Source organism: Bos indicus x Bos taurus, chromosome 10 (genome assembly GCF_003369695.1).
Source record: "Bos indicus x Bos taurus breed Angus x Brahman F1 hybrid chromosome 10, Bos_hybrid_MaternalHap_v2.0, whole genome shotgun sequence".
NCBI lineage: Eukaryota > Metazoa > Chordata > Mammalia > Artiodactyla > Bovidae > Bos > Bos indicus x Bos taurus.
In genome coordinates, this window is record NC_040085.1 from 102,456,051 (window position 1) to 102,470,498 (window position 14,448).

A 14,448-nucleotide genomic window follows, 5' to 3' on the forward strand; every position below is an offset into this window, starting at 1 on the left:
TCTCATCACAACAATTTTGTAACTCACAATGAAACAGTTGATTTAAGCAATGAATTATGAAGTGTTAAATGTTAAAACCATAAAGTATCAAAACATCACAGATTATTTTCACTTCTCAGGGAAAAACAAACATAACTCTATTATAAACAGATCAGATGATCACCTTTGTAATTTAGTCTGAGCATCACTAACAACCAGATCGTTGGTTTCTGCACTGTGATATGGTGTGTTCCAGCAAAAATATCTAATGTCCATTTATGAAGACTTGAGGTCCGATTTCCCAAATACTGGAATTTAGCAGAGGAATAAGCTAAAGTCACTATATGTTTTCAGATCAATAAACCAAGGATATAAAAAAGGGAGCATTCCAGGTTGAGAGACTTCAAGCAGACAACCAAGTGAATGCTCCTGGTTTGAACAAACCAGCTGCAAAGGATTTTATGGGACAATGAGTGAAATGTGAACACAAACTTGTGTGGTAGATGGCCACAAATCCTTTGTAGTCGCCACATCATGAAGCAAAGTCTACTGAGGATGTGGAGAGAAGGGAACCCTTGTGTACGGTTGGTCGGAATGTAAATTGGTGCAGCCACGATGCAGAACAGTATGGAGCTTCTTCAAAAATTAAAAATAGAGCCACCATACGATCCTGCAACCCGCTTCTGAGTGTTCATCTGAAGAAAACAAAAGCACTAACTTGAAAAGACACGTGCGCCCTCATGCTGACCGCAGCATTACTTATAACGGGAGACAGAGACACACCCTAAGTGCCCATTAACGAATGAATGACCAGAGAAAATGTGGGTTGTTGTGTGTGCATGTCTGTGTGCATTTCTACACACACATAAAGTGGAATATCATCTGGCCATAATCATGAAATCTTGCCATTTACGACATCATGGATGAATCATGGATGAAGGCAAACAGAAAGACAAGTACCATATGATCTCACTTATATGCGGAATCTAAGAGGAAGAAACAAAGAGCAGACAGCTCCAGAGGTGGGAGCTTGGGGCATGGATGAAACAGGTGAAGGCAGTCAAAAGGGCAAACCTCCAGGCATAAAACAAACCAGTTACGGGAATGGAACGCACAGCGCAGTGGCGATAGTTAATAACACTGGACTACATATTTGAAAGTTCCTACAAGAGTAGACCTTCAAAGTTCTCATCACAACAACGAATAATTCTGTAACTATGGGTGGTGATGGATGTTAACCACTTACTGCGGCGACTGTTCTGCAGTACATACAAATATCAAATCATTATGTTGTACATCTGAAGTTAATTTACAGTAATATTGTATGCCAACTATAATATATAATATATAATGTTGTATGTCAATTATATATATGTGTGTAAGAAAATATTATTTTTAAAAAACACATAACAAGAAGCCGAGCCTGCTTCCCTATTCATTAGACCTGGGCTGGTTCTGCTGGAAGTGAGGCTGTGTGAGCTTCAGGGCCTCAGAGCGCCTCGTGACCCCTCCCTTCGCCCTCCTGGCTGTCTGCACGAGCTGCCCCGAGGTGGCCATGATGGGAAGAAGCTGATCTGCCGCACTGCGGGGTGAGAGCCACGTGCAGAGGAAGAGAGGGTCTCAGCCAGAGCAGCAGCAACTTTCAGACACGGGAATGACACCAGCTCAGCCCTCAAGCCCAGCCAGCCCTCCACTCTCTACCACGTGAGCAAGTCCAGCCAACCCAGAGCATCACGAGAGAACACATTATTGTTTAAGCAATGAAATTTTAAAGTTACGTGGCAACAGACAAATGAGTATCACCAGATATTAAGTGAAATGAAAATTCATTAACCAGGAAAGATAGACATCATTAATATATCAAAAGAAAAAAAGCTGGTTACCAATCCCTTGTACAGGACGACTTCATCTTAATAAAGTGTACACGCGTGCAGACACACAGACACGAAGGTCTGGAAGGACACGCTAAGGTAGTAACAGAAAGAGGTGTCAGGAAGGAAACTCTGGTCCTGAAAATGTTTTCTTGTTTTCGTTTTGCTACAGTTTCTACATGCATGTATCTGCTTCTGTAGTAACAGTGAAGGTTTTTAAAGGGTCTATAATGTTTGTTTATTCATCAGACAAAGGTCAGCCAGCTGGATCCCTGAAAAGCTTGCTTGACATATGAACTCTTGCTATTAATCTCTAACAGTACACAAAACCTAGATAAAGTTAATCAACACACCTTTAAAGACAGTTACGGGCTGAAACGGTCTCCCCCAAATTCACATATTGAAGTCTCAGCCCCAGTACCTCAGAATGTGACTCTATTAGTCGTCAGGGCCTTTAAGGAGGTAAGTAAGTTATTAAAATGAGGCCATCAGGGTAAGCTCTAATCCAATCCTCACCAGAAGAGAAAATCTGAACACAAAAAGCAACACTAGAGGTGTGCCTGCAGAGGGCCAGCCACGTGCAGGGCGGTCAGAGGGGCCTCCGCGAGCCGGGGCGAGGCTGGGCCAGGCCCTCCCTCACGGCCCGCACGGGAAACTCCCACTGGTGCCGTGGTGCGGGCAGAAACTTCTGCTCAGTAAGCCACCCGGTCTTATATTTTGTCATGACGGCCCTGGCAGACTGAGACCGTATTTGGAAGACTGACCTAGCATGCGTTCCAAGCACTGCAAACAAACAACAGAACCAGAAAAAACAAAAACGAAAAAACAGTTTAATAAAGTCCCGTTCAAGATTTCTGAAAAGTTTTGTCTTTAAAGTCAAATAGCAACTACAAACACGCACAAAAAGGAGGAGAGTAAAGGCATCTGCGGGGACAGGAGGTAGAGGGCAGGCCTTCCAAACGCGCTGCCTGCCTCACCTACGAGGGACAAGGCCACGGTCCAGTCTACATTCTGCTCTTGAGCTGCCAGAAGAGATGGGCTTTCTCATTCGGGTTTGTATTTATTTATTTGTGGGCCACTGACAAAGAGCAAAAGTAACAAAGAAGCAACAACAAAAAGAGCAACGTTATCAAGGACTGTTTTTTAATCAAAACCAAAATATTCCACTCATCTACTTTGAGGTTAATAGTGCAGTATTTACGATGAACAACTTGGAGCACAGCACGTCAGGGAACAGAGGAGAGGCTGGGGGCGGGCAGCGGGCGCAGAGCCCAGGAGTCCGGCTCTCCCTCTCGGGGCTCGCACTGGTTGTATGAGCTCAGGCGTCTGATTTAACTGTCGTGAGCCAGTTTATTGTAAAATCTTGTTCACTGAACGAGAGGATCATTTATAGCGAGTCTTCCTAGACTCCCTGAGGCCTCCACGGCAACTGTGACTGGGGGAGGACCAGAAATAAACTACAGGGTTTGTGCTCTGAGACAGACTCAAGCCCCACTCCTCATTTCTATCTGTTTTCCAATTGAAGCTTTGTGTTTGCACTTGAGGGAAGGGTTCCGCTGCTAAAAATGTTGAAACCATTGTATTACGATGCCCTGTCCACTACACGCTACTGGGGAAAAATACAGAAGGACTTTTATTTAAAAATCAGTAAACAGCAAAGCTGAACAGATACACACAGGAGGAGAATGAAGGCCTGAGACACCAGGCAGATGGTTGCTGGAGTCGGGACCCTGACCAGACAGGGAGACTATGGCCTGCGGGTACGGAAGATTTGGGATGGTTTAGGGGATGCTAAACACTGCAAACTGGGCCTCAAAAAATGAATGCAATTATAGACAGCATTAATAAAAGTATAATTTTCTAAATGAGAGCATTTGATAAAGTTGCCAAATATATATTAAAAAGTCTATTTGTATCACTAATAATTAGAGAAAACAAGGGGCACTGTTAGACAGACTTCATGATTCAGATCTGAGTTCAGATCTTTATTCTCAAGCTTATACAAGATAAGTGACTGCAGGAAACACAGCTTCCAGCACCTCAGCACCTCTAATGAGAGGCAGTGCTGCTGTGGGGGTTAGTGCTAACTAGGACTCCACCGAGCAGAGGGCCAGCACACCGAAGGGACGAGAGCCGGCTATGCTCACAGAGCACTGTGTATGAAATTCCACCTCACTTAATCCTCACAGGAGATCAGTACCAGGGTATTATAATACATAAGTGCAAGTTCTCACAAGGATGGGACTCCAAGTGTAGCAGAAGATACATTCTGTGATGGAGGAGAGTAACTCTAGAAGTACTGCCATTTACTTCCAGCAGGAAGAGAGAGCGGTACAGCTTTTCTGAAAAGAGATCTGGCCAGATTTCAAATCCGCACAGGGGACATCTCTGAAGCCCACAAGCTCACAGTGGTCCACCTCTAGCTGACAGGGTTTCCCTGGTGGCTCAAGTGGTAAAGAATCTGCCTGCAATGCAGGAGACCAGGGTTTGATCCCCTGGTTTGGGAAGATCCCCTGGAGAAGGGAATGGCAACCCACTCCAGTACTCTTGCCTGGAAAGTTCCACAGACAGAGGAGCCTGGCGGGCTGCAGTCCATGAAGGAAAGGATTCAGACAGCGTCTGTGGGTGGGAACGGGAGTGAGCAGAGTACTGATGACTTGTGGGGCTCTCCCGTAAAACCAGGCTTTTCACTAGAAAAGCAAAGCATCTCTAAGAAAAATCTTTTCTTTTTCCTAATTACTGATTTCCATAAATATATCCTTGTTGGCCCACACCTGTACGTTCCTGAGAGCTGTGGCCCACTTTCCCATTCAGCTCCTCACATTTGAAGAGAATTTACCGCCCAGGGAAGCAGCCACCCAAATGACTCCCATGTTCAAGATTAAAAAGGAGTGTGAAAAAGAGGGCCACAAATTTCTTCAGGCCAGGAGGTCCCAAATCCAGAGCAATTCCGGATGTTCAAGGAAATGGCACCATGGAGAGAAGAATGGAAGTCAAAAGATTTCATCTCTTCTTTTGTTTTTTGAAGATTTTTTTGATGTGGACCATTTTTAAAGCTTGTGTTGAATGTGTCACCATATCGCTTCTGTTGCTCATGTTCTTGTTTTTTTGGCCGTGAGGCATGTGGGGTCTCAGTTCCCCGAGCAGGGGTCAAACCCTCACTCCCTGTTTGTAAGGCAAAGTCTTAACCACTGGACCACCAGGAAGTCCCAAGACTCCACTCTTCTAAGTCTGAAGTGTGCCACCTTTGGGTAGGTTACAACTCAAGGCCCAGAGTGTGCGTGGCGAGCCGGAGTCAGCCGAGAAGCGGCACTCACCTAAGATGAGGTGCAGCTTGGTCTCCGTCTGGAAGGCGTAGTGCAGCGTCACCAGGAAGGGTGACTGCCGGATGTGCTCCAGCACCTGCCGCTCCGTCCGCGTGTGCTCCGCGCTCTTGGCCTTCTGCACTATGGTGGCCTTCTTCAGAACTTTCATGGCATACAGCTTTCCAGCATCGTGGCCACTTACTTTACGCACAAGAAACACCTTTCCGTAAGCTGAAAATGAAAAGAAAAAAATCAGAAGATTATTAAAAGGGTACCCAGGCAGAGTGGTAACTGAGTGCAGACTGAAGGTTAACAGTGCACAGAGGAACATTCTCTGGATGAAAAAGGACCCTTAGTGCCGTTTCTGATAGTCTTTTACACCTTTCTTCAAGTTTATGCCAGACATCTCTAGGTCTAACCCTCAGACGCAGGTATCTCACCCCGCTGACGAAGGGAGGTTTTCACCCTTTTACCGCTCTTCTCGCCTCAGGGTGCTCAGCTGTAGGAAACAACTGTTATCACGGCCAATTAACCAAAGTCCAATTCTGAGCAACCAGGACATTGCAGACGTTACATAAAACCTCTAGGTTTTGCTACTGCTATAAACAAATACAAATAGTTCTTAACAAGAATCTAAAAAAAAAAAAAAGTCTCATACACACGTATGAATCAAGTATCTCAAGTACTCCTCTATACTTATTTTAAAAAGTCTAAAGCAACATAAGCTGACCTTGTACAGACAAAAGAGATCTTCAGATCCTGACCCAGGGATCAAACCTGGGTGTTTCTCTCCTGCATTGCAGGCAGATTCTTTAGCGTCTGAGCCACCAGGGAAGCCTGTAAAAGACTCTAAATAGCAAGCAATACCAACAGAATCCCCTTTACAGCTCTGGACAGCAGTTCAGAAGTTAGTAGGTGAACCTTGCCACATGTTCCCTAAATTTGGGCTCAGCTGGGAAAATCCTGTGTACAGGGCCACTCCGCTCTATGCGGAGGCATTGGGGCCATACTGGATCCTGTGCCCAGAGCAGATATCTGTGCTTATTCACCTACAGAAGCAGGGAAAGGTCAGGAGGAGGCAGGAGGAAGGAAGAGGAAGAAGGCAGACCAAAAAACTGATAAAGGGAAGGAGTAGGTCCCCAGTTCACCCCTACAGGGTATAAAGTCTCTTCCCTTCTCACAATGCAAACACCTCCTGGGATGGTTGAGACCAGTCCCACTCTGAAGTGCTTTCATCAAGACCATTCTGGAGCTGGTCTAAGTTCTGATCCAGACCCGTGCTTCCTCAGACTGTTCTAACCTACCCACATATAAGGCAGTTTTAAGGGAAGGGCCTACATATGCACTGGAAGGACTGATGCTGAAGCTGAGACTCCAATGCTTTGGCCACTTGATGTTTAGAGCCAATTCACTGAAAAAGACCCTGATGTTGGGAAAGACAGAAGGCAGGAGGAGAAGGATAGGATGAGATGGTTGGATGGCATCACCGACTCAATGGACATGAGTTTGAGCACGCTCTGGGAGATGGTGAAAGTCAGGGAGGCCAGGCGTGCTGCAGTCCATGGGTCACAAAGAGTCAGACACGACTGAGCAACTGAAAAGCAACAGCAAAGGGATGGGCTCTTCGCCGGGGACATCATCTGGTTCAGGACATGAGGAAGTAAATGAGTGCTGACTCGTGATATATGATGGACAGAGAATGGTGGTAACGTTCCTGAGAAGGGAGGGAAGACACTCACTAAGGACCAGGCTCTGCAGGCTCCGCGCTAAACACACTCCACACAGTGCCTCGCTCGCTCCTCAACAGCCAGTGAGGTTGGTGCTTTCAGTAATCCCATTCTGCAGATGGAAGTGCAAAATGGAATTACCGAAAGGACGTGGCCAGAGTCCTTGGGTAAAAAGTGGCAGAACTGATTCAAATGAAGGCACTACACAGTTAACCGTAAGTGATTTCTTTTTAAAAAGAGACATTCTTCATGAGTACTAGGAATTGGATGGTGTGGATTTTAATAAAATCTATACCGTAAACAAACTGAACATACCCTGGACTATAGAAAAAGTTAACAAATGGGTTGTGTCTTGTATCGAAAATAAAATGATTACAGATTGAAAGTTCAGTAAGGCAGAAGTGAACCAAAAAATAAAAAGTCAAAGCATTGTTAGAACCTAACAATCTATTCAGAAGCAGTGAAATGAAGCTGGAGAATATTCTAATGAAGAGTACTTACTACATCTTCCACGGAATAAGGTTCCACAGAAATCCGGAAGAAAGTCAAGTCCTCTAGAAGGACCATATTTTTGTGTTCCCCTACACACACAAGGCACCTGCCCTAAATTTCTGTGCTGAGATTCCTGTCTCCAGACTGTTATGGTCCTTCGAAATTGCTACCCGTCTGTCTTCTCCAACAAACAAAACCTTTCTACAACATCATGGGAAGATGGCCATGAACTCCTTCCCAGTGCTCGTGTGTCCTTCAGCCCAGGTGCTGCCGACACAGCAGACAGACGCAGGGTGTGAGCACCGACCTGCTGAGGGTCTGCTCTTCAGAGACAAACCCTGAGACTCCCACAGCACCCCCACGAAGGGGTGAGGGGGTGACCCCCACTTTAGAGGGTCTGCACTTCAGAGACAAACTCCTGAGACTCCTACAGCACCCTGAGAGGGTGAGGGGTGACCCCCACTTTACAGGTGAGGAAATGGAGCACGGAGAACTGGGCCCCTGGCTCAAGGTCACAGCCGGCCCTCCGGCCTGACTCCTAAGACCCCGCTCCGAGCAGCGCTCCAGCACCTCCCTAAAGTGAATGAGCTCACAGACTAAGAAATGAGGAACCAGACATTAAACAGAAGCCACAATACAGGTTAGCTGTTTGCATGGTAGCAAAGACACAGTACTAATACTTCCAAGTGGAGGAAGTTTTGTAAAGTAGACCATTTTGTGGATGGGGGGGATCTAAATATTCAAAAATGTGCCTTACCTTGAGTGGAAACAGGCCTTTCTACAATATTCATCAGTTAGTCCTTATACCTTCTGGACTTACAAAACAGAATATTATTCATCTTCTCTAATCTTTTAAATATTTAAAAATACAGTCACACCATTTCATCTAAGCAAAATGTCCTTACTCGCTAAGCCGATCTAAAAGTAAATGATGTTAAGATTTTGTACCACTAGGAGGTTCCCTTGAGGTGCACTGTGAATTTGGAAATAATTTTTGATTTTTTGTTGTTGTTCCTTTAAACAATGTCAAAATTCACTTCAAATGAAAGTGAGATAGCATCGGATGCTAATGTAGGTGGGAAAATAATATAAAATCATCCTTAATGCCTGTTACACACTGCATGGTCAAATAATAAGCAGTCATCCTCCTTGCCGTGTGATGATAACCACAAGTTTTCCAGTGAGTTAAAGACACATCCTGCCATTAGCATTATTTTTAATCTGTCAGGAAACTGCCAGGGGAAAGAAGTATGCTGATGCTCCCAAGTCTTTGGCTTTTACTTCTATAACTGCCATGATTAACTAAAGCTATGGTACTTCTATCACATGGTACGTGCCAATAGATGCTTACGGCAATAAAATTCAAGAAGTGCCTTACAATGTTTCAAACAACAGATATTTCAGGCAAACAAGATCTTATTTTTGAGTAGACTTCTTAAGAAAAACAGAGTTGCCTCCAAACAGCCCTGCTTTCTGAAGCTGCCATAAGGTTGCTGATCACATTGCAAAGGAGGAAGAAAACATTCACTGCTGGAGGGACCTTGAAGAAGCCACCTGTCCTGACTGAGCGGGTCTGCAGGTTAGTGCCGAGGAAGGAGGGAAGGAGTCCTCCCGCGGAAGAGTGCCATCCGGTCCAGAACCACCTACGGGTCTTCCGGTGTTTTAAGAGGGGCCACTGCAACTGAACCTGGTGGTAATATCACTTCCTTTTAGTCTCCAGTGAGATGAATGGCTGCCCTGTGGTGAAGCTGACTCCTGGCTTCGCTCGCTGTGTGCTGATGGTGGTAAAGCCTATTTTGAAAGCATCTTTTGGAAAATGTAAAAAGCAACCAATGGCGAAAACTCTTCTGGCCAAAAAAGGTAAAACAATAGCACTTGCTGCTCAGATGGAGCCCCTAAAACAGATGCTTGGCAACACGGCTGGGATCTGCAGCTTGGGTCAAGAGACAAAGCTTCAGGCTTCAGCGTAACTCTAATCTCTGCATCAACATGAAATGGCTTCAGATGTACTGCCAGCAATCTTCACAGAAGCCTGTGCAGTGCTCTGATCTTATCAGTTTCTCCAGAAAAAGGGCCTTTCCAAGATACTCTGTCAACCATGTCAGCACAAGAAGACATGGAGTTCACTGGTTTTCCAGAGATCAAGTCTAGCAGCGCTTGATGAGACGACGTTGAAGTTCTACGTATTAGACTGAGGGAAAGCAAACTCTAAAAGGCCTTCCCTGGGGGCTCAGTCGGTACGTGGGAGAGCCGGGTTCGATCCCTGGGCTGGGAAGATCCCCTGGAGAATGGCTGCCCACTCCAGCATTCTTGCCTGGAGAATCCCAGGGACAGAGGAGCCTGGCGGGCTACAGTTCACAGGGTTTGCAAGAGTCTCATGACTGAGTGACCACACTAACTAACTACATTCAAAAAACAAATGACAACTAGGAATGGGAATTCCCTGGTGGTCTAATGGTTAGGACTTTGAGATTTCACTGTCGAGGCCATGGGTTCAGTCTCAAGCTGCATGGTCAAAAAAAAACAATGACAAGGATTAATTCCTGTCTTTGCTTGACAGATACCTATGACCATATGAATGAGGTATATCTTTCATTTTAAGGCTCGACAGACATTGCTGTGTGCTCCCATACCGACAGGTTATAGTAGCTGTTTCCAAGGAGAAGACTGGATCAAGACAACCACATAAGCTTTTTCCAAGCTGCAGGAGGAATTCCATAGGTTGGGGGCAAACTACAGATATATTATGAAGGTCATTTCTGCTCAAACTGAAATATGGATTCAGCATCCTATTCTACCAGACACAGACAGTACAATGTTGCAAACCTTGTTGACAGTGGTCTCAATGGCTTGATGATAAGAGAAATCACGTAAGATGAGCTAAGCACAGCGTCCAGGGGAAACGTCTAGTTCCTCAGACTAGGTTTCAGTCTGCTTTTCCACAGGTGTGACTCTGGCTCCATCAGCACAGGGTCATGATGAACCAGGCTTTTGGCGTGAGTCACGATGAACAGAAGTTAAAGCAGACTGATGGTTTTAAAATAAGATGACATGCATGCTGTCATATCGAAAGCTGCTGCACAAATTCAACTACTTTTTCAAGCCAAACAAAAGCAGCTTTCTTGCTGAAATTTATCTTGAGCACAATTAAACAGATCTCTTCACTTTATTTGTAAAATCTGAATTCATTAAAAATTTTCAGGAAGTATTGGCGTTTAAATGTGATCAATTTGTTAAAAAAAAAAACAAACATTTTTATGGTCCGTCTATGGATGCAGTCAGTTTACAATGCCGTATGATTAAATGCAAGGAGAATCTGTCTACGTTTACACGCATTGCTCTGGAGAAAACAGTTAAGAACTAGATGGCCTCTGGATTAACTCCTTCAGTCGCGTGCTCACCCAGAACATACTGTTCCCACTGGGATCTGAATGCTTACACTCAGTGAGATCACTGTTTTCTGCCACTCAAACTTTCATTAATGCTGCTTTAAACCCTATACATTGTACACTCTGGCTTACCAGTCATGCCACACTTTGGGTTTATTCCAATCTTGTAACTTCTGTACTGGAACTATCGCTTTAAATATATATATACACACAAACATACTGCAGAAGCGTTCCTGGTGACTGCCGCTTAAACAGCTCCCAACACTGGTGCACTCGCCTCTCCGCCCGTAAGACAGCGCTGCAGCCCGACGCCCTTGACCAGCTCTCCGTGTGCCGCTGTCTCCCCTGCTGCTCTGCTTCCCATGAGCCACTGACACGCACTGCCTTGCTGGCGTGTGCCTGCGGTGTATGTTGTTCTTACATAATTTAATTACATATTACATAAACCACAGAAATGTAAATGTGAAAGAAAAGAGAAAAGATGAGGTTAAAAGCTTTAAAAGAACTACAAAAAGCAAGACACTTGGGGGAAAAACAAAAAGAACTGTCCAAAAAGTAGGCATGGTGACACCACCACAAAAGGCTCAGGGAGAAAGCTTTGCATCCAGATGACTTCAAATGTGTCTGGTTCTCACTTTAAAGAGCTGGAAATGTGATTTTAGATGATGCGTTACGAGTGTGGTTTATGCAAACCATTGTTTAAGAACTTACTTTCAAAGATTCTTGTGCCTACACGCAAAATGAATATGTATTTATATGTTTTAAGTGAAAAGTAGTATGTTCAAAGTACATATTTATATATCCTTTTAAAATGATTTTCCACTTGAACAAGCTTTTTCTGATTAACCGCAAGTACCAATGCTGTAATCGCAGAGAGATTCCACTAACTCGGCAATCACAGTCAGTGTTCCTGGAGTTCACCCCGCTCTCCCCCTTCCAGAACACTGGAATCTTGTTAAACGGTGACTTAACCATCAACCACACTAACTCCTCCTCTAAGTCTGCATTCATCCTCATCTAGTAAACAAACCTTTTGTGTTGTCATCTAAATTGTTGATAAAAAAAATAACCCTTCTGGCTCAAAACACTTGATTTCCCACGACGCCTAAGATAATGAGAATCCTTAATGTAGCCTAAACTACCTGCCTCCTCCCTGCCTCTTTCCACTTCTCACCATCATTTACTCACCCCTTCAGACATAACAGCCTCTCCTGACTTCCCAGACTAACACAGCTCCTCTAATGTTATACTCTCCTAACGCTCTGTCACAGAAATGGTCAGAAACAGGAGTTTTCATTTATCTGTGTGACTGCCTCACTGTGTGGCTTTCACTGGACTGCATATTCCACAAATCCATGGGCTGCGTCTGGTTTTACTCACTTTGTATCATGAGCAAATTCTGGAGCTGGGACACTGGAGAAACTCAATGTTGAAATGTGAAAAATGTGAAAAACAAAAACAGAGAACAAACAAAGCAAAACCTCTGTAGCATACAGCCAAATACCCTTCTCCGTTGACAATCCTGACTTACAGGTGAAGAAGTCTTTAGGAAGAGAAACTAACAATGACAATCCAGCGCAGAGCGAGAGTGCACCAACCCTTTCCCCTTGAGAGGGAACAGTGGGCTTTCATGCAGAAATCACTTTTAGGAAAGAAAGCAGTATTAGTCACTCAGTCAAATCTGACTCTTTGCAACCCTGCACACTGTAGCCTGCCAGGCTCCTCCATGGAATTCTCCAGGCAAGAATATTGGGAGTGGGTTGCCGTGCCCTCCTCTAGGGAATCTTCCTGACTCAGGGATAGAACCTGGGTCTCCTCAATTGCAGGCAGATTGTTTACCATCTGTGACTCAGCTGGTAAAGAATCCGCCTGTGATGCAGGAGACCTGTGTTCAATCCCAGGGTGGGGAAGACCCCCTGGAGAAGGTAAAGGCTACCCACTCCAGTATTCTGGCCTGGAGAATCCCATGGACTGAATAGTCCATGGGGTCGCAAAGAGCCGGACACAACTGAGCGACTTTCACTTCACTTTCACTTTCTTTACCATCTGAGCCACCAGGGAAATCCCCAATCCTTTTAATGTGGGATTACATATGACGCCTGACAACATTCCCTAGGGACACTAGCTCAGGAAACTTAGCTGCCACCACCGTGGAAAAGGAAAGTACCTTAACATGCTGTTGTCTCTCTCTGGCCACTGCTTTGTAACCTGCCTCAACTACATAAGGACTGATTACAATGCCTGGCCACATCCCTTCCTCACATATGACTTAACTTGAGAAAAGATTTCTACCTTTCCACATGTGACATATTCCAGACACTGACAATCAATCCACCTGCCTTCCCCACTCCAGTCTCTCTAGACCAGTTTTTTTCAACTGTGGGCTATGACCTGTTAGTGGATAAAAATACCAATTTATTGGGTTCAGTGGGCATTTTGGAACGAAAGTACTAAAAAAAGAACTGAATATACTAAAAAGTGTTTCATGAACATGTGGAGGTATCAGTTCAGTCGCTCAGTTGTGTCTGACTTTTTGCAACCCCATGGACTGCAGCACACCAGGCCTCCCTGTCCATCACCAACTCTTGGAGTTTACTCAAACTCAGGTCCATCGAGTCAGTGATGCCATCCAACCATCTCACCCTCTGTCGTCCCCTTCTCCTCCTGCCTTCAATCTTCCCCAGACATCAGGGTCTTTTCCAATGAGTCAGTTTTTCGCATCAGGTGGCCAAAGTATTAAGAGCTTCAGCCTCAGCATCAGTCCCTGATTCAGGACTGATTTCCTTTAGGATGGCCTGGTTGGATCTCCTTGCAGTCCAGGGACTCTCAAGAGTCTTCTCCAACACCACAGTTCAAAAGCATCGATTCTTTGGTGCTCAGCTTTCTTTATAGTCCAACTCTCACATCCATACATGACTGCCAGGGGCGGATAGTCTACCTATGGGAGTTAATCCTCACAGTCTCAAACCTAACGTACTCTGGCAAATGGATGTAACTCATGTCTCTTCATTTGGAAAACTGTCCTTTGTTCATGTAACCGTAGATACCTTTTCTCATGTTATTATTGCAACTGCTCGTACCGGAGAGGCAGTTAAAGATGTGATACAACATCTCTTTACTTGTTTTTCATATTTGGGCCTGCCAAAAGCTCTGAAAACTGACAATGCTCCTGCTTACACTTCTAAGTCTTTTCAGGAATTTTGTATAAAGTTTCAAATTAAACATAATACAGGCATCCCTTATATTCCACAGGGACAAGCCATTGTGGAAAGCGCACATCAAACATTAAAAATACAAATTCAAAAAATTAAAGGAAGGGGAATTTAAGTATAGTTCCCCCCATCAGATCTTACAACATGCTCTCTTTGTAATAAATAACCTAAATGCTGATTCGTCCGGAACAACAAGATACAAAACCATTAGTCAAATGGAAGGACCTCCTCTCAGGACAATGAAGGGTCCTGACCCATTTATTAACTAGCGGTCGAGGATGTGCTTGTATTTTTCCACAGGATGCAGATTCTCCAATTTAGATCCGGGACAGGCTGATTCGCCATGCTGCAGTCCCCCAGACATCCAGTTTCCCCATTGCTTCGATCACAAAAGAGGAGCCCACCGGAAGGGGAGGCAAGATAAACATCGAGATCCTGGCGAGACTGACGGGGCTGCTGCAGTGCGAACTCCA

General features: G+C 44.8%; 1 protein-coding gene across 3 annotated transcripts in view; it reads right to left on the reverse strand.

The window, feature by feature from the left end:
- RPS6KA5 (ribosomal protein S6 kinase A5) overlaps positions 1-14,448 on the reverse strand; it is a 196,316-nt gene that overhangs the window by 104,841 nt on the left and 77,027 nt on the right. For 2 of the 3 annotated variants that reach the window (XM_027552731.1, XM_027552732.1), the window contains exon 3: positions 5,168-5,386. In XM_027552731.1, the coding sequence (XP_027408532.1) occupies positions 5,168-5,386 (219 nt within the window). Of the gene's footprint in view, positions 1-5,167; positions 5,387-14,448 lie in introns of those variants that run through there. The other variant, XM_027552733.1, reaches the window with a different exon arrangement.